This window comes from Hipposideros armiger, unplaced genomic scaffold (assembly GCF_001890085.2).
Source record: "Hipposideros armiger isolate ML-2016 unplaced genomic scaffold, ASM189008v1 scaffold_98, whole genome shotgun sequence".
NCBI lineage: Eukaryota > Metazoa > Chordata > Mammalia > Chiroptera > Hipposideridae > Hipposideros > Hipposideros armiger.
The window spans coordinates 1,612,892-1,636,053 of NW_017731448.1; the positions used below are offsets into that span (position 1 = coordinate 1,612,892).

The window sequence follows — 23,162 nt, forward strand, 5'->3', positions numbered from 1 at the left end:
GCCCATGGCAACCTACTGCCACAGCGGCTGCAGCCCATGACTTCCCCGGCGACTCACAGCAGCCCAGCTCCAGGTTGAGCTGTTGTTCAGCATCTTAGCTGTAGAGGGCAGTGTCACTGGCCCTCATATGTGGGATCCGAACCGGGGCCCTCTGGCGTCCCAAGCCAGCTTTTAACCATCGTGCCACTCGGCCGGCCCGCAATCTCCTCTTTTTATAAAGACCAGTCCGATTGGATTAGGGCCCCACCTCGCAGCCTCATTGTAACTTAATCACCGCTTTAAAGGCTGTCCCCAAATACACAGCCCTGAGGTACTGAGGGTTGAGGCTTCAACATGTCAGTTGCGGGGGAAACACAGTTTAGCCCAAAACCACCACCTCTTGTGGTTCTTCCCTGCAAAGGAGGAGCGATGCCTGTGCCAGCCCTTGGTAGTGACACCTTGTAACGTCTTCCTTCCTCTTCCGCCCAGGAGGAGGCAGCCCGGAAGCAGCAGGAACTGGAGGCCTTGCAGAAGCGGCGGAGGGAAGCCGCGCTGAACCGGGAGCTGGAGAAGCAGAAGGAAAACAAACAGGTGGAAGAGATCCTCCGCCTGGAGAAGGAAATCGAGGACCTGCAGCGCATGAAGGAGCGGCAGGAGCTGTCCTTGACCGAGGCCTCCCTGCAGAAGCTGCAGCAGCTCCGGGACGAGGAGCTCAAGAGGCTGGAGGACGAGGCGTGCCGGGCCGCGCACGAGTTCCTGGAGTCGCTCAACTTCGACGAGATCGACGAGTGCGTCCGCAACATCGAGCGCTCGCTGTCGGTGGGGAGCGAGTTTTCGGCGGAGCTGGGCGACCTGGCGGAGACCGCGTGTGGGGAGAAGCCCAGCTTCAACTTCAGCCAGCCCTACCCGGAGGAGGAGGTCGACGAGGGCTTCGAGGCCGACGACGACGCCTTCAAGGACTCGCCCAACCCGAGCGAGCACGGCCACTCGGACCAGCGGACCAGCGGCATCCGGACGAGTGACGAGTCCTCGGAGGAGGACCCCTACATGAACGACACCGTGGTGCCCACCAGCCCCAGCGCCGACAGCACCGTGCTCCTGGCCCCCTCCGAGCAGGGCTCCTCCGGCGGGGAGCCCACCTACTGCATGCCCCAGAACGCGGGGGGCCTGCCCTCCCCGGAGGGCGACTACGACTACGACCAGGATGACTATGCGGATGGCGCCATCACCTCCGGCAGCAGCGTGACCTTCTCCAACTCCTACAGCAGCCAGTGGTCCCCAGACTACCGATGCTCCGTGGGGACCTACAACAGCTCCGGGGCCTACCGGTTTAGCTCTGAAGGGGCGCAGTCCTCGGTGAGTACGCGGTCCCCTGGGGGCCCAGGCTCGCCTGCACAGAGATGGGGACGCGGGCGGTGCACTTGGATGAAGGCTCCCCCACAGTCCACGCCCGAGATTCCGAAGTCTTGCTCTTAGAGATGACCTCAAAGCCCTGTCTTTCCAAAAGCTATCGCATTAAGGAAATAGAGCCTTGATGTCTCTGTCTGTCGCAGGTTCAGTACAAAGCCCAAAACCGCTTTTTGCCCGGAGCCTAAGGAAACTGGTATTTTCAGTGGAGATTGGGCTGTCTGTTCTGGCTTTGCAGCCCGCACCCTAACTGGAACGAGATAGGCCTGCCAAGGGCATTTTGGAGAACTTCCCTTCTAGTAGCTTCACAGTCCACACTGCAGGATGTTCTGTCTTGTCCTGGTGGTAAAGGCTTAACCCGCTCTTTCCAGCTTCTGGGTTTATCTATTGTTCATGTTTATTTTTTTCCCTGTTGGCCCCGTGTGTTAAATATTGCCTTGACTTTCGAAGATTTTTGTAGCGTAGTGATTTAAGGGGAATTAACTCTTGCATAGTTTGAGTACAGTACACCTTTAAGCAGCAGCGCTGTTTTTAGCATAGATAGCCTTTGCGTTAAAGTATGTCTGGCGTTTCATGCATCCGTGCAATGCACCATTTCACCTTAAAAATTGGTGCTTTGTAATCCATATTCAGGATTACAGACTTTTATGACCACTCCGTTGTAATGTTAGGAACGGGCATGTTGCTGCTTTGTCAGTTGTTTTTATTTTTCAGTGTCGATTGACGCTGGGCATGTTCCTTGCTTGCTCTCTGATTTTCTCGCTCACCCTTGGCTGTCTCCTTCTTGTCCAGTTTGAAGACAGTGAAGAGGACTTTGACTCGAGGTTTGATACAGACGATGAGCTTTGCTACCGGCGGGACTCTGTGTACAGCTGTGTCACGCTGCCGTACTTCCATAGTTTTCTATACATGAAAGGTACGACCTGCGACCACCCTGCCACCTGGGTTGGGGGTAAGACAATGGAAAACTGAGATTTCGTTTTCACTGAGGCCGATTGAGGGGAATTGGGAACGTCCCCCTGCCTTGTGTTAGGTTCTGTAGGTGCGTGGAGGGAGCCGTGGTGACATGACATGGATGACACGGGTGACATGGTCATACCTGCAAGAACGCTGCCGTGACTCAGTTGATGCAGTGTTAGGACAGAGTTTACAACCACTGTCACCATTTTTCAGCCTCTCTCTCCTCCCTGTTCTCCTATACCTTTTCCTCTCTCTGTCTTTCTGTCTCTCTCTCACACACACATATACATACATCTCACACATGTGCTGCTCCTGGAGTCAGTGCAGTCTGTTATAATGGTCCCCTGCACGCTCCCCTCCCCTGGGAGTAGAGAACCTAGCAGGACGTTGTGTATGTGGGGGAAAGGAAAGATCTGAGCGAGGGCCACACCTCGCTTAGACTGCTCATGACACCTACTGTGATGACGAGAATTATAGTTGTATGTTTTGCTGAGTGTTAAACTTTGTACTATATTGGACCTTAATCCTTGGGGACCCGGGCGCATACACCTTTTGGAAATTATTTACTTAGGTCTTTGTACACATGCTTTATTCATGTTCTCGATCGACGCTAACTTCTGAATCCGTGTCATGAGAATGCACCAATTTTTTGCAGGAGTTTTAAATTCCCTGGACTCTCTTATTTATAATCTATGACATTGACTTATTGTGTAGTTGTCTGATTAAAACAAGTGAGACTAGGAATAATACATTAATAAAATACATACTTTACCTAAGATTAGTAAAGATACATTCAAAGCACTGAATTTCAAGATTAAAGTTTTAAAAGCTCAATAAGGTAAGCAAGTGAGTTTTTGGCAGGCTCATCTCTTAAAAAAAGTTATTGTGTAAATGCATCCTGTAATTTTTAATAAAGTCTTTAAAGTTGTGAAAAAGTTTTCAGAGAAACCATGATGCAGAAAATCCAACCTCCAGATTATATTTTATGAGCGTAAATGAGTTTTCACCAGCCTCATAGCCCACTAAAGGTGTTTGTAGTTAGGAAATTAATAGCATTAATCAAATTCTCTAATGGATGAAACATCAAGAGAGCACCCAGAATTGGGGTGGGAGGGCTGGGAGCGAGTCCCATTAATAACATAAGAACAACAGAGTGAATGGATGGCTGTGGTACTCTGTGTCTCAGAAACAACCGGGAATAACCTTTATCATTTAAAGACGATGACAAGAGAATAACTTTGTATTACAGTTTCCTCTGGGCTTGTTTGAAAGACCCAGATTAAAGTCACATATCAAAAAGGGAAAAAAATTTCTGGTAATCCTTGGCAAGTTTGCTGCTTGTTAGGAAATAGCTCTGGAGCTTGGCGTGATGACAGACTTCTCGGCCAGGTGAGCAGGCAGTGCTTTAGACACAAGAAAGGGAGACGTTTGTATAGTTCAACGAAGCAAGCGCGCTCTGCACACCAAAAACAAAGCAGTGTTGTCATTGCTTTACTTGTTCCACGGTGAGATTTAGCTCTGTAGCCACTGGAGAAATTAATCTGAGAAGGTCTTTAAAAATTTATTTCTAATCTGTAAAATAAAAGTATTTTCTTTATACTTACTTTCAGTATCCGTGTTTAAGTGTCCCTTATTTTTACTACTGACTGATCAAAAAAGTAACTTGTGGACATTTTAAAATAAATTATTGAAGTAGATTCTGTTCATCAGTGGATACATTAAAACAGATTTTTGAGTGATGGTGGTTAAGATGTCACTCTTAAATGTCCTTAAGGGATCTAGAATACTAAGTTATACTATCCTGCTAGAAGAGCATTAGAAATATTTTTTTTGTCTTGTAAAATATTACATTTGAATATCTTTGTCTCCTTGTCTAATTTCTCTCAACTAAAAAAATAAAATAAACTACAGCTAACTTCACATTTTTTTAGGTCTAATCGCCATTCAGTTTGGAGTCTTCGTTTCATATTCTAAATCGTATACCTTATACATATAAACCATTTTCAGGTGATGATGCTTTTCTTGGAAAAGATGCAAAAAAAATCGTGTTTTATTTTCCTATGTAAGTTGGTTTATTGCTAAACTGCAAAATCACCGATAAGTCACGTTCCCCAGTTGACCAAATGAAGAAGGAATGTGTCAACTTTGACACCATTTTAAAGTAATTTCCTCTGGGGCGTTTGAAAATAAACACACAGAAATGGTTCTTGCCCGGTGGCCCTTGACTCACCGTCAGGTTAATGGCAGGTCATTACTTTTCCTTTCTGTTAGCCCCTCACCAAGATTTCTCATCGAAGCGAGCCGGTACTGCTCTGTAAATAAGGGACCAAATTCTCGTATAATCCAGCCATGCTAGTGTAATGCCTCCAACCCCCCAACACAAGCTAGCAGTGCTGTCATCCTTCACTGAGGGGTGTCTGAAGGCGGGGTCACTTGGGGCAAAGTTAAGGATAGGTGGAACCTTAAGACCCTCTATTGATGTTGTCAACCAGTGTGACTGACTTTTCTTAACACCCCCCCCCCCCCCCCCCCCCCCCCCCGATCTTGGAACAGGTGGCCTGATGAACTCCTGGAAACGCCGCTGGTGCGTCCTCAAGGACGAAACCTTCCTGTGGTTCCGCTCCAAGCAGGAGGCTCTGAAGCAAGGCTGGCTCCACAAGAAAGGCGGCGGCTCCTCCACGCTGTCCCGGAGGAACTGGAAGAAGCGCTGGTTCGTCCTCCGCCAGTCCAAGCTCATGTACTTCGAGAACGACAGCGAGGAGAAGCTCAAGGGCACCGTGGAAGTCCGGACGGCGAAGTACGTTCAGGAACCCTGGCGGGGCCCGGTGGGCTGGTGCTCTGGGTGGCGTGATGGTTTATGTTGCTGCCTGCAAAGCCAGCTGCTGCAAGGTCTTTGAAGCAGCCGTCTGGGGGTGCTGAATGAGTCCCAGTCCTTCACGTCAGTGGATTAAATTATTAGGAATCTGGGAAGCAACCTCATCTGTGAGCAGTTCACTTTCTGTGGTTACGTCCAAACATTTGGCTCTCGTTTCTAAGATGCCAGTTGGACATACAGGCAAGGAACGGGGTGGATTGTGTTCAGGAATTATGGTGTGCATGTTGGACGATTGGTTGTGAATCTTACTATCTTTTTATCTGTCAGCGTATCGCTTTCAGTTCTTCCACAGTCCCAACCGAGGGAGCAGATGGCCATTCGGGAGACGTTTGGTTTTTCTGTTTGTCTTTAATTGAAACATAATTGACACATCACATTATTTTAGTTTCAGGTATACCACATAAAGATTTGGCAATTGTATATATATTGCAAAACGATCATCAGCACACAGTCACAAATTGTTTTCTTGTGATGAGAACTTTTAAGATCTACTCTCTTACTTAGCACCTTTCAAATAGGCAATACAGTATAAGTAACTCTAGTCACCATGCTGTCCGTCACATCCCTGTGACTTATTTTATAACTGGAAGATTGTACCTCTTGACCACCTTCACCCATTTTTATTGTTGTTGCTTTTGTGCTTTCTAATCACCCTTCACCCATGAGGTATGTTTTGAATTGAATCATTTGTCTCCTACCTGTGTTGGGCGTATAGCCATTTTTGTTCTCAGCAGTGAGAGGAACAGCACTGGCCTTTGAACCCAAAATGACCCCTTTTTGTGCCACCCTCTTATAGAAGAACCAAAACATTTGAGGGCCTGTGATTTTTGTTAAAAGTTAAGGTTTTCAGAAAATCACTGGAGTTTAGGGACAGCTGGGTAACTAGATACTAAGCATAAAACTTGTTTTAGCTTAATCTGTAGCCAGACTCCCCTGAAAACTTCAGCTACCACATATACAGAGGGTGCCCAAAAATGTATACGCATTTTAAGAAAGGAAAAGACTATTAAAATTGTAATACTCAATATATACCGACAACAAAAGATGGATACAAGTCACGTGTATACATCTTTTTGGCACCCCCGGTATTTAGAAAACTGCTAAAATGTGGTTTATCATTTTCAGTTGACAGAGCTCTCACGTGTCTTCTAATGGATACATGCCCCTTGCACCGTTTCTTTCCCTTTCTATTGGTTATTGAAGATGCTGCCTTATTTACCCGGTAGCTTCCAGACCCCCATCTCCAGGGAAGCTTTTTACAAAGGCAAGTCCCTGGGCCCCACCCACAGAGATGCCCGCCCCTGCCTGTGTTTTCTGAATGTCCCCCAGGGCGCAGAGCCACGGCCACACGTCCTAGTCTCACCCCTTGGTTTCACACACAAGGCTGCTGAGTTCCCAGGAGGCAAAGCGGCTGGTCCAGCAGGACCTGGTCTGGACAGTTTGACCTGCGGGTTATCGTCCTGCTCCAGAGGCTCCCTTGCCAGACCCTTGGCTGCTCCATCCCCGTTGCTCACCTCTCTCCGGCCACAGACCACTCGATGAATTACCGTCGTCTTGATTTTTTTTGTGTAATATTTTATCCCATCGCAGTGATGCTAGCTGTAAGCTTAGATGGTATTTATTTTTCCTAACCAGTTAGGCTGCTCAGTTTTGTAGATGTGAAATGAATGTTTTACTGTGAACAGTTGTACTATTTCAGTTGTCAGAACAAGCTGGCTTTATCCCCAAGACCCTTCTTCATCAACTATAGTACCACCTCTGGGTCCATCCTAACATCTGGTTTTACCCCGGATGTTGTTAGCCTGGCCCACCGATCTGAAACCTCGAGGGTTGTTTAGGGAGGGCTGGGTCAAGAGCAAGATGATATTGAGTTCAGAGACACGTCCAAATCCTGCTCTTTACCCCAGAACCCCCATGGAAGTAATGTGCGTCACAGGTGTCAGTCAAAGCCTCAAGCCGTGATGGAAGCTGTGATGAGCTATGGAAGAGCTCGGGTCAGATTAGTCCCCTTGTGGGGGTCCTTCCATTGAAGAGCAGTGACAGGAACCACGAGAAGGTGCAGGCTGGAGTGGGGGCTACTGCCCAAGCCTCCGGGGTCCTGGGGTGGGCCTGTGTGAGAAGAGAGGGGCCCCTCCCTGGAGAAGTCAAGGTAACCCCTGGCCACACCAGCAGCCCATCTCTCTCTGAAGCAGAGAGGAGCCTGGCTCCCCCTAGAGGACACAGTGATCACCGTTTGTAAAAAAAGAAAACAGGCTGAATTAGGATCTGATTTTTCAGTTACAATGTCCAACTCAAGCATCGGTTTGGTGACGTTGCTTTTCTCGCCTGTTGTTAAGAATTCTGTGTTCCTGAATTGCATTTGGTGCTCTTGTTCCTTTGCAGAGAGATCATAGATAACACCAGCAAAGAGAACGGGATCGATATCATTATGGGCGATAGGACCTTCCACTTGATCGCCGAGTCCCCGGAAGATGCCAGGTGAGGTGCTGTGTTGTCGCCGTCATCATAACTACATCCCCTCTCCTGCATGGGCCTGGGTGTCACCCAGAACACTGTCTGCTCCACTGGCTCTGAAAAGATTGTAATTGGTTTCCTAGTTAGGTTTTCTGGTAGAATGGTTGAAGGACTGTGAGTTGTAAGAGATTGGTGTACTCTTGTCCCCTGGGAAATGTCACTGGGCAGATGTGTCCACGTACAGCACACAGGTCAGGTTTTCCAGCTTCGAATGTCACCCAACAGACCCCTTGTCACCCCTGCTCAGGCTTTATTGTCATCAGCAGCACGTGTAAACTTCAGCGACACACAGCTGAAAGCCTACCCTCTGGATGTTTCTGAGCTTTGAAAGGGAACAGCTTGTGTTTGCTGAAGGAGTAAAAAAGCAGGAGTGATGACCACTGGCGTTGAAACCAGTGAGAGTGCTGTGACCGTTGGTGGGTGTTCACGGTCTTGATGTCGAAGAGTGTGATAGGATAGAAGAGTTAGTTACCACTTAGAGAACTTACTGTATTTCCGGCAATATCCTAAAATGCTTTCTGCTGCTTTGCGCGTCTGTCGGGTGATGTTGGAGATGTCTGTCAGCCACTCAGCAACGCCAGAGAGTGTCTTCCAACTGAGGGTGACATCCTTCAGCCTATGTTTCTACTTCTCAGCTCAGAAACCATTAGACTGTTCTAGTGAGTTCTCAGGGCCTTTTGTTACCCCTGTCCTTTGAATGTTTCTGAGTTGACACAGCACTATGATGGCAGCGTTCAGGGCAAAGAAAATAATTCTTCCCATGGGAACAGCCTGAAATCCTGCTTAGACCCATAAATTATGACACAAACTGGAAAAACAAGCAAACCGGGAATTATAGCCTCATCATTCTGTCTGGGACTCCTGGAGACCACGTGTGGGTTTTTTGTGGTCCAGGGAATGCCCACAGCTCTCCAGCTGAATTACAGGCCCAGCATCGGGCCGCTGTCCTGTCCATTTTGTGCCATAATGAACCTGCTAAATATAACATTGGGAATATTTCAGCCAAGGACTTTTTCCCCTGACCAGTGGAATACTTTTTTAAAATTTCCTTTTCAGATTCCAAGTTATTCTTAATTCAGGAGGAAAAAAATTGTAAATTTCATGGTGTCCCCTGTACAGATTGAAAGCACAGCAAATTTCATTTCTGTATGTGCATCGTCTCCTGGGGCCTACGTCGTGAATGTGTGCGTTTTCCAGTGTTTTATGGGGGAAACTCAAAAGTGGCCGAAATCAAGCAATGAGTGGAGTCTTGCCTTTGGGTTAACCAGAATTGACGAAGCCAATTCATGTTAGAAGTTCCCATTGGTCTCACCTCAGAGTCTATATATGTGCATATTTTCAAGCTCTTGGTCACATTTTTGTCAGGAATCACAGAAGGTAGATTTTTGTCTTTTGCTATAAATAACTTACGTGACTTAGCCTTTATATATAGGTGTTACTTTTTTATTTAAATGTCCCATTGTGTACCTACCACGTATTTTCTCCTCTGCTTTACTTAGAAGTGTGTGTACGTCTCGTTAGACCTCTACCGGGGAAGGGCGTCCTGGCGTCATTCTCACCTTGGGTACCTCTCATATTTTGTAGCCACGTAATAAATGTTAGCTGGACAGACGGACAGATGGATGTTCATGGTCATGTTCCTCCTATTGAAATTTCTAGTTACACCATGACTTTTGTTTTGCTTGACTTTTCTGGGGTTGACATGTTTTCCTTTATTATCTGATTCTGACGGAAGTGAGAAAAAATTCTTTTGAAATGAAGATGGAAGAGTTCCCTGGACAAAGAAATTTTCCACTTTCTACTTCAAGCAACTGTTTTCCAGCTCCTGCTCGCCTGTAGTTTAATTCATTTTTGTAGACCTCCCATCAGGGATGAGTAGGGAAAATCGACATCAAGTGGCCATTCTGCGGTGGCATTCGTACATTATTGGCCTTCTCGCCTTGGAATCAAAGCTGAAAAGGCCGTTGGTGCTCCCCAGGCTGGGACTAATACCTTCAGGAAAGATCCTTCGTGTAAGCGTTCTGGGTAGAACTGAGGATTTCATTTTTTCTATCAGGTTCTCTAGGAACTCATGTTCATCATTTGGTATCTATAGAGGTCTGCGGGACCTGGAAGTCAAGGTCTTCCCAGTGACCTAAAATGGCAACCGATGGTACTTAAAGGTGCTTTGGCTGTTTATTCTAACTTGGCTCCTTGGTAGTAGAAACCCGCCTTTACCCCTGAGGCTGAGTTGTTAAAAAGCCGAGTTGCTCAGAGGAAACGCCATTTTCTGTGTGGAGAAGGGCCCCGCGGTTTTGCACATCCAGAGGCTGGTCACTCCTTGACAGTTGCTGTCTTCTTCCCACAGCCAGTGGTTCAGTGTGCTGAGTCAGGTCCACGCATCCACGGACCAGGAGATCCGGGAGATGCACGATGAACAGGCAAACCCACAAAATGCTGTGGTATGTAAGCATGGGCGGGGGGGCGGGGGGTGCAGGCGGCTGGGGATTTCTAGACAGACTTTTTTTTTTTCTTTAAGTAAAAGTATAATAAAGAGAAAAATAGGAATATTTTGGTTAAAAGTCATGCAGAAAATTGAATCAATTATAGAAACTTATAAGTAGTAACACATTCCCATTCTCCCATCTCAAACCCTTAAAAGAACAAAAGAAAAATCCCATTTTTAGGAAATCATGGAAGCGCACTACACGTCTCTTCAAAGGACTGAGCGAGTTCTTAATTGTATTCTTTCTGTCTTCCTATTATCCCAGACATGTACACAGATAAAGTTCAAAGTTTAGAAATAAAGTTGTATTTCCTCATCAGAAGAACTTAACATCAAACGAAGTTTCTTAGCAGAATAAGTAGAAAATTTAGTGACAGATCCAGGTGTAAATCAGAACACTTGTATTTTTTTTTTTAAAGATTTTAATTGGGGAATTGGGGAAGGCGAACAGTGTTGGGGAATTGGGGGAGGGCAACTGCCAAGTTGTTGTCCTTCAGTCTTAGCTGTGGAGGGCGCAGCTAGCTCACCTCCAAGTCTAGTCGCCATCCGGCCGCCTGTCGGCAGCTCAGCTCAAGGTGCCATGTTCAATCTTAGTTGGAAGGGTGTGGGGGGACACAGCCCACCATCCCATGTGGGAGCTGAACCAGAAACCTTGTTGTTTGGAGCACGTGCTCTCATCAGCTGAGCCATCCTGCCACCTGTTGGCAGCTCAGCTCAAGTGTAGCTCACTGGCCCATATGGGAATCGAACCCATGATCCTGTTGCTCAGAGCTCGTGCTGTTAACCAACTGAGCCACTCGGCCGGCCCCAGAACACTTGTACTATTGAAAGAAGTTTGTAAACACTCTTCACTGAAGGTAGTTTGAGAAAAAGACAAAAGATTAATTTATAATTTTTTTACTGAGTGAACGGCAGCCGTTGCCCTGTGTGTACTCTCAACACAAAGGGGAACCTTCCTTAGATTATTATTTTGCAATGAACACAGAAAGGAGCCTTTTTGTTTGCCTGTTTAGAAGGTCGTCATCTGGGAATATTAAGCTAATGTGCACTGTACTTGGTGAATATCTCACTCTCTCTACTTTTTGCTCCATTCCAGGGCACTTTGGATGTGGGGCTGATTGATTCCGTGTGTGCCTCTGACAGCCCCGATAGGTGAGCCCAGAAATGACTGTTAACAAAAGTGACTAAGTGACCTGCACGTGCTCACAGCGCCCCCTGCGTCTGGGCCACTTTGCTCTTCATTGGGCTGTGAAATGGTTCTAGGCTGTGTGTTCCCACCCGGTCAACCCCAGCAATCTAGAGTCTTCATTCTTGGTACCCAGTTTTACATCACTGGGAAGTCTTTTTGTGGGGGGGCAATGGGGGAGACAGTGGAAACCTAATTTAGACAATTAAAGAGCACACAGAAGACAAATATTCTTCATTTGGAGGCAGGACAAATGCGGGATTCATACAGGAGAATGCTGTTTAGGAAAATGGTATTCCAGCAAGGGTGTCATTCCCTTTTCTAAACTTAATAATGAATTAAAAAAATAATTTGATGGCTATTTATATATAAAGTATTCATAAATTAAACCCCAGGCATTTTCCTTGACATGTCTTCCTACTCTGTGCCCTTAAGATAGAACGCGCTGCTGGGTTTTATTTTTTGAAGGCGTGTCATCTTCCGAGATGGCCTGAGGAGTTCTTGTATCCAGTGGCTGACCTTTGTCTTTTTTCATCTCTATTTTCCTTTGCTGCTTGTGAATCCTGAGTAAGAATCAAATTGGCTCCTGCCTTCAGTAACTGCTTTAGAAAGTGAATAGGAACGTATTCAAAGTGACGGCAAAACTAGTGTCTACTCGGCAGCTTTGAGTTTTGGTGTCTCCATCACCCACCGTTGGTGAAGGCCGTTCTGAGCCGCAGACCCTCCGTTTCTGGCACTTACCCTGCCCCGTCTTACTCCCGCAGCTCAGGAACCTGTAATACATGTGTGTTACGTCCGTAATCAAAGCCCAGATGTTTGTTCTGACGGTCGGGCAGGTTCCCACCGCATCTCTGTCGTTCTTCTTCTAAACCCTTACCCTCCAGCCGGCGGGGCATGTGAGGAACCATGCTCACACTCCCCATCCCTGCTCGGGCTGGCTTTCTTCCTCAAGTAGGCCCATCGTGGCTCGCGTCCCAACGATAGTAAGATCTTGCTTTTATTTTTAAGGACCACCTGTCTTTCCCTGTCTGTTACAATCTGGTTCATCTTCCTTTTCCTTGGAACACTTAACTACAGTGAACATTTGAAAACTTGCAATAAATTGTTCATAGTCACTAGCTTAAGTGGTTCGGTAGAAGAATTAGCATGAGCAAGGGCCTGTGAGAAACTCAGGGCATTCATTACCAGACAAAGAAAAAGATGATGAGGGGGGAAAGTAAATTTCCGGGATTATGTTATCCCCGACTGGGAAATGGACCCTGGTTAGCTTGTGTTGAAAAGATGGGCCCAGGTGGCTTTTTGTAGCAGGCATAACCAAGTGTATTTAAGATATTCCACTTACACCTATTTACTGATCTTCGTCTATTACTGGTGTCTGACATTTCATTACCGACCCATGGAAATATCCAAGGCAGCACCCAGAGGCAGAAACAAATTTACTTTGGAGAGGCATCCAAACAGAATTTTCCCCCACGGTCACCTTATTTAGCCTTCCCGGAATCGAGTTTCATCTGGAAAGTTTTGCATGAAGAAATGTTTCCCCTTCAGAATGGGCCGCTCCAAGTTTAAAGGTTAAAGATGCATAAAACCCTGCAAAAAGAAGCAAGGTTTCCTTGCCCGTGAAATACAAATAGCACTGCAGTTTTTATCCCCATGACCCATGCATCAGGCTTGGTTCAAACAGAGGTGATGCTGTCGTCAGCAGAGCTAAGAGGCTTTGCTTCCTTCTCGCCCTGTCGCTCAGACCCAATTCGTTTGTGATCATCACGGCCAACCGGGTGCTGCACTGCAATGCCGACACGCCCGAGGAGATGCACCACTGGATAACACTGCTGCAGCGATCCAAGGGGGACGCCAGGGTGGAGGGCCAGGAATTCATCGTGAGAGGTGACTGCCACCGGTGCTTTCCTTTCCTCACGAACTCCTGTTTGCACAGAAACCTGCAGCATTCCCCTTTTGAGCTGCTTTTCCAAGTAATTTTGACCCTCGGATTTGCTAAAAACATTAAATGAGAAATCGTGGTCATTTCTAGCAAATCTGTAGGAATACGGCCCATTTATAATAAGCATTGTGCAAATCGTTACCTGGTGTTTGGTGTGTCTCTTCATAGTTTCCAGTTTACACTTTCATCTTTCTCTCCAGGGTGGTTGCACAAAGAAGTCAAAAACAGCCCAAAGATGTCTTCCCTGAAACTGAAAAAGCGGTGGTTTGTGCTAACCCACAATTCCTTGGATTACTACAAGAGCTCGGAGAAGAATGCTCTGAAATTGGGGACCTTGGTTCTCAATAGCCTCTGCTCAGTTGTCCCTCCGGATGAGAAGATTTTCAAAGAGACAGGTAACCAGGGTGGTGTGCTTGGGAACGTTGCATGCACGTCAAACCATAGGAGTTGTTCTGGGTTTGCTCAGAGCAAAGGAATGAGGTTCTTGCCGAGATTCCTGCACTTTTTTCTTCAAGAACCAGCTCTTTTTCTGGTTGATGTATCTTCTGAGGCTGTCTGCGGTTAGCTGTATGAACACTTAGTATTTAAACCACAGTAAAGACGCCTGGATTTATGGAGTTGCAGAGTCTTCTAAGGACAATAAAATGTAAACAGACAAAGATTGTCCTACAGGAAGCTTTATTTTTGTATGCTTGTGTTTCATCTCCTTTATTACTATACCATGAGAGTCATAATGCAACCTAAAAAAAGATAAGTCCTGTCAGTGAACGTAACTTAGTAAAATAAAAAGCAGTCATGGAAGCTTAGTTTTTTTGTTTTCCCCTTTTCACTATTTTAAAAATGTTTCTAGGTGGTTTATTTTGATGTCTGTTGCTAGTTTTGGTTTTTTAATGTAGCTACTCCATGCAAAAAATATTTGCATGTTTTTAATATTGTGACTCCATTCCAAATTACAGCTTTTTTTGAACACTGCTCGATTAGCTAAGTGTTTTCTTTTTAAAGGAGTCTAAGAAAGGAACAGGAGAAACAGGAAAGGAGAAAGAGTCAGAAATCTGCTGGAAGTTTTCATCCTTGTTCCAGAGCCTCGAAAGGGACTTTAGTTTGTTTTTCTCCCAGAGTAAAATATGACAGTGTTACATTTAATTCTGGGTTTATCGTTTTATGTTTATCTTCCTCCCTCAACTGTAAACTTTTCGTGTCTTTTGGATACCTCGATGCCCAACACAGGGCGAGGCACGTGTACGGATTCAGCCAGTATTTACTGAATTAAAGAACGATTAAAGGGGTTCAGGTGTGGATGACTTAGGCTGCTAATGGTGCTGGCTTTCTGGGACTCCCGTGCCAGAATGTCGCCTTGGCCACGTGTTGACGCTGACGTGTGTGCAATGCCGCTGTTGCAGGCTACTGGAATGTCACCGTGTACGGACGGAAACACTGTTACCGGCTCTACACCAAGCTGCTCAATGAGGCCACCCGGTGGTCCAGCGCCATTCAAAATGTGACTGACACCAAGGCCCCGATTGACACCCCCACCCAGCAGCTGATTCAAGACATCAAGGTGAGGTGTCAGGGTGGTTCGTGGTATCTCACAGATTCTCACCCTTGAAACATCAAGACGTCAGCATTAGTCAAGCTCTATTTTTAGTCTGTGATCAAAACAAACTCTTGGTTAATTTTGTGTTTGCCTCTTCCAGCCTTTAGGAATCTAAATACAAGATTGTAAGTGAAATTTTACACTGAAAATACCTTGTCTCTAGGGAGGTGTTCGATGTTGCTGCTGAGGCCGACCCGATGGTTGGGCTGTGTAGACAGAGGGGCGGTGGTCTGAGGTGTGGAGTTAGGGTTCCCGTCATGGGCGTGGGGTGACCTGTGGCTATACAGTTCCTAGGCTGCACAAGTAGATTCATAAAAAGCCCTGACTGGTCTAGAAAACTTGGAATCTGTGTCACGTGCCTCCAGACTCACCGAAGTTCTCCCCAAGTCGCTGGACCAACACTGACAGTATTAAATTAGAACTTGCTGTTTGCAAAACAAGTTGCTCAGTAAGTGTGTTTTGAATGAATGAACGCACATAAATGGTGGCCGTGCATCAGGTTTACTGCACTCATTTTCTGGGAATGGAAACAGACGTGGAATGTTCTGGCTGTCTTGCTCACCTAGCTGGTCAGTCCCTGACACAGGACCAGGTCTGGGAATTATTATCCCAGGTAGATTTCCAATACAAAGGAAAGAGCTGGAGCTGTGACAGCAGAGCTGCCAGAATGATAGTGAGACAGACAGGTATTCACTGATATACGTCAAAGGAAATTAGCTAATTGGGTCCAGGAGGCAAACTCTGCCTTTGCAACGGTGGGAAGAGGGTCTTATATGTCAGTAGCATGTGATTACCCACCCAATTTACATTGGCCTCTTGATGCCAAAGTGATATATTTTTTAGATATTTGGACCTAAATTCCACTGAGTCAGTTACTCTCTCGGTCTCTGCAAAGCTTTCCTTGGAACCCAGGATGCTGGACCTAATCATTTTATTTCTAGCCTTAAAAATACATTTTTTAAAAAGCTTTCTTTCAAGAAAGGAGTGAAAACACCCATAAGCCAAACTTCCTCTTCAAAACTGTGTCTATTCTTGTATTCTCTTAATTAATTTGACATCCGATATTAAAGGAATAGTAGAATTTTCCAAATAGGAAACAATGCTTTTTAATAAACTAGACAAGTTGTCCTCATTGAGTCCATACAGAATTGTTTAAATAATTAAGCAAGTTTTTTTTGGGTGTTATTGAAAGTTTAATAGTGGAAATGAAATTGCCAGGATAGAATGATTCATTGCCTCTCCCCAAATTTTCTGTTTATTTAAAGTTCTAAATTTAAAGTAACTGGCCTTTTTTGCATTCCACATTAACAGTTTAGCAGCATAAATACATGATGAATTTCTCTGAGACAATCTTTTAAATTGTAGGAGTAAAAGAGATGGCAGACATGTGGATGGGGGCAGTCTCACTAACAACATACTAATGTTTGAGTTTCCAGGTATAGAGAGAATACAAAAGGCCAATTAAAGGACTAGCAAAACACTTTGTTTAATTAATTATAGATAAAGGTACATGGTTTGGCTAAATGATTGATGGCTAGATAATTAGCAAGAGAACAGTGAAATACCGTATTTCCCCATAAAAGATGCACCTTTTTTTGAAGAATTTGGGGTCTAAAAACTGGGTGCGTCTTATACAGTGGTTGTAGATTTCAAATGCCATAGATGGAACTGAGGACGAGGCAATATATGAAAACAGTGATTCGTCATCAGACACAGAAGAGGATAAGCTAATGGTTGGGAATTTTGACAGTGATGAGGAGTTGTATGAATTTTATGATGAATAAAACTTGAGTTCAATAACTTTATGTAATACATTTTTTTTCAAATTTCGGGCCCCAAAATTAAGGTGCATCTTATACATGGGAGCGTCTTATACATGGGAAATACGTTGCTTTTTTTTTAAGCCTATATGATTTCCGGGGGGAAAGTTTTAAATAACATGGGGAAATAATATGCAGCTACAACGCAGAGAATGAGCTGTCTAAGAATAACATGTACTTGGGCCAGCCGAGTGGCTCAGTTGGTTAAGAGCTCGCTCGCTCAAGAGTGCGAGCTCTGAGCAACAGGTTCGCCAGTTCAATTCCCGGCCTGAGCTGAGCTGCCGCTGAGCTGCCAACAGATGACAGAATGGCTCAGCTAAAAAAAAAAAAAAAAGAATAACATGCACTTGCGATTTGTCTTCAGATGCAGACTGTGGGTCTGCTCGTGCTGGAAATGATGAATGCAGGATTCCCACGCCCGTTCCTGGGCTTGCAGCTGTTTTAGACTCTTGAAAAAGAGCCCCGTGTAGGAGACTGCAGGTGCTTGTGTGTTTTTTATGATGTGTCTGCTGGCTTTCTTGAATGGCTCCTTTCTTTTCTAGGAGAACTGCCTGAACTCGGACGTGGTGGAGCAGATTTACAAGCGGAACCCCATCCTCCGCCATACCCACCACCCCCTCCACTCCCCACTCCTGCCCCTGCCGTACGGAGACATAAACCTCAACTGTAAGCCCCGAATTCTGCGCGGACTCGCAACACTGTGGCTTTATGTTCCCTGTTTGTTCTTTAGCTTTAGCATAATGGCATTTGTCTTAAAGACTCTCTTAGTCATCATAAATGGGGGGAGAAAGGGGAGGTAAATTATACTCAGATTCATGACAAAAAGCAGGGATTTCAAAATTTGGTTATAGTGAGGTGAGGATTATTATCCTAAAAGGAAAAATGTCAAAGGGAGTCAGAAAATGCCAGCACGCTCTTGCACTCAAAGTAGCCTGAATATCCTAGAGAATCAGATCCTATACAAGTCTTGGATTCCAACAGACTGGCTGTTCAGGAAGCATTTTGTACAATAAAATAGTTCAGTCACATAACAGAACAGCATAACTTGCACATCTGAGTTTTACAGCTTTGTCCAGCTGATTCAAAGGTGCAGGGCACCAGGTGGGTGGGGCACTGTGGCCTGATGCAGCTGTCTCTCCAGCTCCTCTGGTCTGCTGCTCAGAGTGGACCCTCCCCGAGCCCCTTGTGTGACTTCTGTGTTGGTTTTCTTTCCCTAGTGCTCAAGGACAAAGGCTACACCACCCTCCAGGATGAAGCCATCAAGATCTTCAATTCCCTGCAGCAGCTGGAATCCATGTCTGACCCCGTTCCCATAATCCAGGGCATCCTGCAGACAGGGCATGACCTCCGACCTCTGCGCGACGAGCTGTACTGCCAGCTTATCAAGCAGACCAACAAGGTGCCGCATCCGGGCAGCGCGGGCAACCTGTACAGCTGGGAGATCCTGACCTGCTTGAGCTGCACCTTTCTGCCGAGTCGGGGCATTCTCAAGTACCTCAAGTTCCACCTGAAGAGGTACAAGATGAGGACAGGCACCACATGCTCCCACATACGTGTGCAATCTAAAACACGAAACAAACAACGGAGATAGGCTCAGATACAGAGAACAAACTGGTGGTGGCCCGAGGGGAGGGGGCTGGGGGTGGGGGCAAAAAGGGAAGGGATTCAGAAATATAAATTAGCTGTTACACAGTCGTTATGCGATGTAAAGCACGGCATATGGAATATAGTCCGTAATATTGTAATAACTATGTATGGGGTCAGATGGGTACTAGACTTATTGGGGGGTCACTTCGTAAGTTATATAAATGTTTAACCACTATACTGTACACCTGAAACTAATACGGTATCGAATGTCTACTGGAATTGAAAAAACAAGTTTTTTAAGTTTTTAAAAACAAAAGGTATGAGATGGCCTGAGCAGTGCTGTTCGCACAAGTGGTGTGTTGGATTGTGGTTCAGATAAGGAGGTCCTTGATTAGAGGACCCCTAGTGTGGGTCGAGGACCTCCGGGTCAGACTCGCTGGTCACTTGAGCAAGCTTACAGAACAAGTACAGACGTCCATTTTCTCTCTCAGCCACAGAAGGTTGTTTCAGGGACCAGGTTACTTGTTTCAGTGTTGTCCCTAATGTGTAGGACACTGGACAAATGTAATTACCACTGCCTTATGCAAATAGGAAAAAAAAACCAAAGCTTCGAAATTTATTTATTCCAGATCAAACAGGTAGAAACAACCTGATTCAGATTAACTGTGGAACAATTTTCATACGACAGTATGAGGCATGACTCTTTCAAGTATAACAGCACGTCAGAGGTCACCTGGCAGCAAAAGTTGCTCCCAAACATTGGTTCGTTGGGTTGTTTTTTTGGTGGTTTAACTCAACCTGCACAGGCTGAACTGGGCCCTGCTGGGACGTGGCTGCTGTTTGCTCCATTCACCACTAGGAGCCTGCCCACCTCACTGAAGCAGCCCAGCTCCTAGCGGCCAGCCGTCCTCAATCCAGCAATTAACATTAGTGTTTGTCTCCTAGGATACGGGAACAGTTTCCAGGAACTGAGATGGAAAAATACGCCCTCTTCATTTACGAATCTCTTAAGAAAACCAAGTGCAGAGAGTTTGTGCCTTCCCGAGACGAAATAGAAGCTCTGATCCACAGGCAGGAAATGACGTCTATGGTGTACTGCCACGGCGGAGGGTCCTGCAAGATCACCATCACCTCCCACACCACGGCTGGGGAGGTGAGGGAGCGGCCGCTGCACCGCACGCTCTTTCATGCCCGCCCGCAGTTGTGCACAGTGAGATTGGCTCTCATGCCCAGTTGTGATTGGCACAGTCCAGCTGCTTAATACACACAGAAGCAAACGTAACCTGCAACCAACCACATGTATACAGAAAATAAGGCTATGTATTAAAGATGAGTAGAAACACCAACCAAATTTGTGCCAAAATAGCTGAGGCATAGTCCTGCTCATGAGGAGCAGCGGAGTGTCTAGTAGAGATCGCAGCCCTGACTGAGGTCACCCACTATGACACGGGTTTATGATGTCACTTCCGCAAGAAGGTGTTTCTGTTTGCCACACGGATATCTAGAATGTTGGGTCAGGTGAACACATTGTCTTTCTTTTTTCAATTTAAACTTTGTATTGTAAAACAAACTGGCTAAAAGTAGAGAGGGAAACCCGAAAAGCTTCCTGTGTAGGTGGAACATTGGCAGAAGGCGCTGTTGTTGCTCAGCATCATGAATTTATCAGGTAAAACTCAGGGTTCCAGTGTCCATGCAGTTTTCTTCCTAGTAGGGGTTTGCCAGAAATCGGCCCAACCTCTGCCCCGAATACCCTGTGTTCTTTTGGCAAGGAAGACAGAAAACTGATCTCAGGAGAACAAGGGGGAAATGGAACCTTTGAAACTGGGTGACCACACATGACAGCATTAGGAGGCACCTTGAACTCTCACTTTTGCCAGAAGCTCCCTGTGGGCTTAGATCGAGGCACATTCTAGAAGTGCAGCTGTGGGAGCTGTAGACCCCGTGGTGTGTGTTCCAGGTGGTGGAGAAGCTGATCAGAGGCCTGGCCATGGAGGACAGCAGGAACATGTTCGCCTTGTTCGAGTCCAACGGACACACCGACAAAGCCATCGAGAGCCGAACCATCGTAGCCGACGTGCTAGCTAAGTTTGAAAAGTAGGTTCCTTCTCCCTGAAGTGCCGGCAGGTTAAATAAATGGGATTCAAAGCAGGAATGGAGGATTCGAACCTCCATTGCATTTTCCACTCTAGTGTGCATCGGGGTTCATTTCATTTGACCTGTGGTAGGTAAGCTTATTTAATTTGTCATCTCTCTCTACTGGCTGTTTGTTTATTTAGTTTTTGGATTCCTTGATAAAGCCACAGTCACAAATATGACTTATATGTCATGGTTCCTTTACCTCTCAGTCCCTGTTCTACTGATTACCTTGGGATTTCCCGATTCTTAGGTTTTCCCTTGTCCATTAGCTTTGAAACTGGGCTAGTTAGAGACAAGTCAACTTAGAAACTCTTCAAATTGCAATTTTATATCTCTTGGGTTGGTATCATTTGATCTGTGACTCTCATATCCACCAAGTAGCACAAAAGGCCTTCCTGTTCGTTATAAACACAGCCTCCATAGTATTCATGTCCATGTATATACATATTATTGCAGTGTATTTGAGGGTTGGTAAAGGGAGTTAAAAAACAGCCTTTTTTGTTAGTTTGTTTCTTTTGTTTGTTTGTTTCTTTTCTTTCTGTGATCCAGCATAATGCTTAGCTAGTACTAACTAGACTGGGGCACTCAGAAAAAACTTAGCGCAGTTTAATTGAAGGCTGCCTGTTTGTTGTATTAAAGGGAGACCAGGATGATCATACGGTTTCCACCTCTGGTTAAGTAAAATTAGCGAGGAACTCTGATATAAGCCTCACTCTTGTTCTGCGTTCTCTCTCCATTCCCATCTCCACCCACTCTGTTATCTGAGCATGGCCAGAAGAATGTCTGCATCCTTAGAATAAGCCATATAAAGCCAGCTCCCTGCGGGTCCCCAAGGCCCATGTCGTTTTGCTTTCTGAGGCTCTTGATCTCTCTCTGTAGGCTGGCTGCTACATCAGAGGTGGGTGACCTGCCCTGGAAATTCTACTTCAAACTTTACTGCTTCCTCGACACCGACAACGTGCCAAAAGACAGCGTGGAGTTCGCATTTATGTTTGAACAGGTAAAAGGAACATTTAGAAGCAGGTTCCTTTATCAGAGCCGGGGTGAAACCCGTTAATACCCACCCCCCCCGTAGGTTAACGGTCCGTCTTTAGAAATTATGCACAGCAGTAGATTTCCCCGCATGGACAGGGCGGCTGCTTTCATTCATTTGTAGGATGAAACGTAGACACATTTATGTGAACTCCTGTGCCAGGAACTGTCCTGGTTGGGCAGAGAGAGAGAATAAGGAATAAAACATACACGTTAGATGGTCTCAGTGCTAGGAAGAAATTTAGAGCAGCAAAGGGGGTTAAGGTACACTTTTTACTGAAGGCGACACTGGCGAGCAATCCTGGTGGAGGAAGGTGGCGGGCCATGCAGGCATTCGGGAATGCAACTGTCTGCCCCTAAAGCTGTTGACCGGCCTCCTCTTAGGCGCACGAAGCCGTCATCCACGGCCACTACCCGGCCCCTGAAGAAAACCTCCAGGTTCTCGCAGCGCTGCGGCTCCAGTACCTGCAGGGCGACTACGCGTTGCACGCCGCCGTCCCGCCTCTCGAAGAGGTTTACTCGCTGGAGAGGCTCAAGGCCCGCATCAGCCAGTCCACCAAGAGCTTCACCCCGTGCGAGCGGCTGGAGAAGCGGCGGACGAGCTTCCTGGAGGGCACCCTGCGGCGCAGCTTCCGCACCGGCTCCGTGGTTCGGCAGAAGGCGGAGGAAGGGCAGATGCTGGACATGTGGGTCAAGGAGGAAGTCTCCTCCGCGCGAGCCAGCATCCTGGACAAGTGGAAGAAGTTTCAGGGCATGAGCCAGGAGCAGGCCATGGCCAAGTACATGACCCTGATCAAGGAGTGGCCTGGTTATGGGTCGACGCTCTTCGATGTGGAGGTGAGATGGGCGGGNCGGGTGGGCGGACAGGCGGCTGCTGCTTCACCGCCAGGGGTCTATGGAGAACATCAATCCGTTGTGACCATAGCCAAGTTCATACGGAGGGAGGATGCGATGGGACGCGGCTCTCTTACCCTCTTTTGTTTGGGCCCCCAAATCTTACCCATAACACACCCAACCACCAAAAGTGTATTTTTTCCTTCCTGTATAGTAAATGCTTTCATAATATTAGGAGTGAGTGGAGAGTTAAGATGTCACCTAGTCTGAAATAACTTCTGCTCTTTCTTACGGGAGCAATAGAGCCAATAAACACTTGTAAAAATCTGCATTAGAATTTTTTAAAAGTATTTTATAACTATGTACACAAAATTAGAAACTTTGGATGTACTTGGGTTTTACATTTTTATTTTTTCCCGTGACTGTTTGCAGAATTTCTGTTTCACGATTGGAATTTAGTTATTAGCATCAAGCCAGTACTGGTTCACACTTTTTTTTTTCAGTAGACCATTCATTTTTTGAAAGAAAAGCCTACTGATGGTCTCTAGAACAGGCGTGGCCAACTGCAGCCAGAGGGCCAAACCCTGCCTGCCTCCTTTTTTGTAAAGAAAGTTTCACTGGCACACAGCAGTGCTCAGGCCCTTATGTATTCTCTCTGGCTGCTTTGACTTGAAAGTGGCAGAACTGAGTCGCTGTGGCAAAGACCACTTGGCCCACAGAGCCTAAAATATTTAGTCCTTAACAGATCAGCTTACCAGCCCCAGATCTAGATGAGCTTCCATTTTGCTTATCACAATCATTAGCATGTTAT

General features: G+C 46.1%; 1 protein-coding gene across 1 annotated transcript in view; it reads left to right on the forward strand.

Annotated features, from left to right (window-relative positions):
* MYO10 (myosin X) overlaps nt 1-23,162 on the forward strand; it is a 102,836-nt gene that overhangs the window by 75,772 nt on the left and 3,902 nt on the right. The window contains exons 22-36 of the mRNA XM_019646214.1: nt 478-1,335; nt 2,179-2,302; nt 4,900-5,143; nt 7,604-7,699; nt 10,083-10,176; nt 11,317-11,372; nt 13,151-13,293; nt 13,549-13,743; nt 14,749-14,906; nt 17,305-17,428; nt 17,980-18,277; nt 19,295-19,502; nt 20,307-20,443; nt 21,365-21,485; nt 21,902-22,354. Coding sequence (XP_019501759.1) covers nt 478-1,335; nt 2,179-2,302; nt 4,900-5,143; nt 7,604-7,699; nt 10,083-10,176; nt 11,317-11,372; nt 13,151-13,293; nt 13,549-13,743; nt 14,749-14,906; nt 17,305-17,428; nt 17,980-18,277; nt 19,295-19,502; nt 20,307-20,443; nt 21,365-21,485; nt 21,902-22,354 — 3,309 coding nt within the window. The remainder of the gene's footprint in view (nt 1-477; nt 1,336-2,178; nt 2,303-4,899; nt 5,144-7,603; nt 7,700-10,082; nt 10,177-11,316; nt 11,373-13,150; nt 13,294-13,548; nt 13,744-14,748; nt 14,907-17,304; nt 17,429-17,979; nt 18,278-19,294; nt 19,503-20,306; nt 20,444-21,364; nt 21,486-21,901; nt 22,355-23,162) is intronic.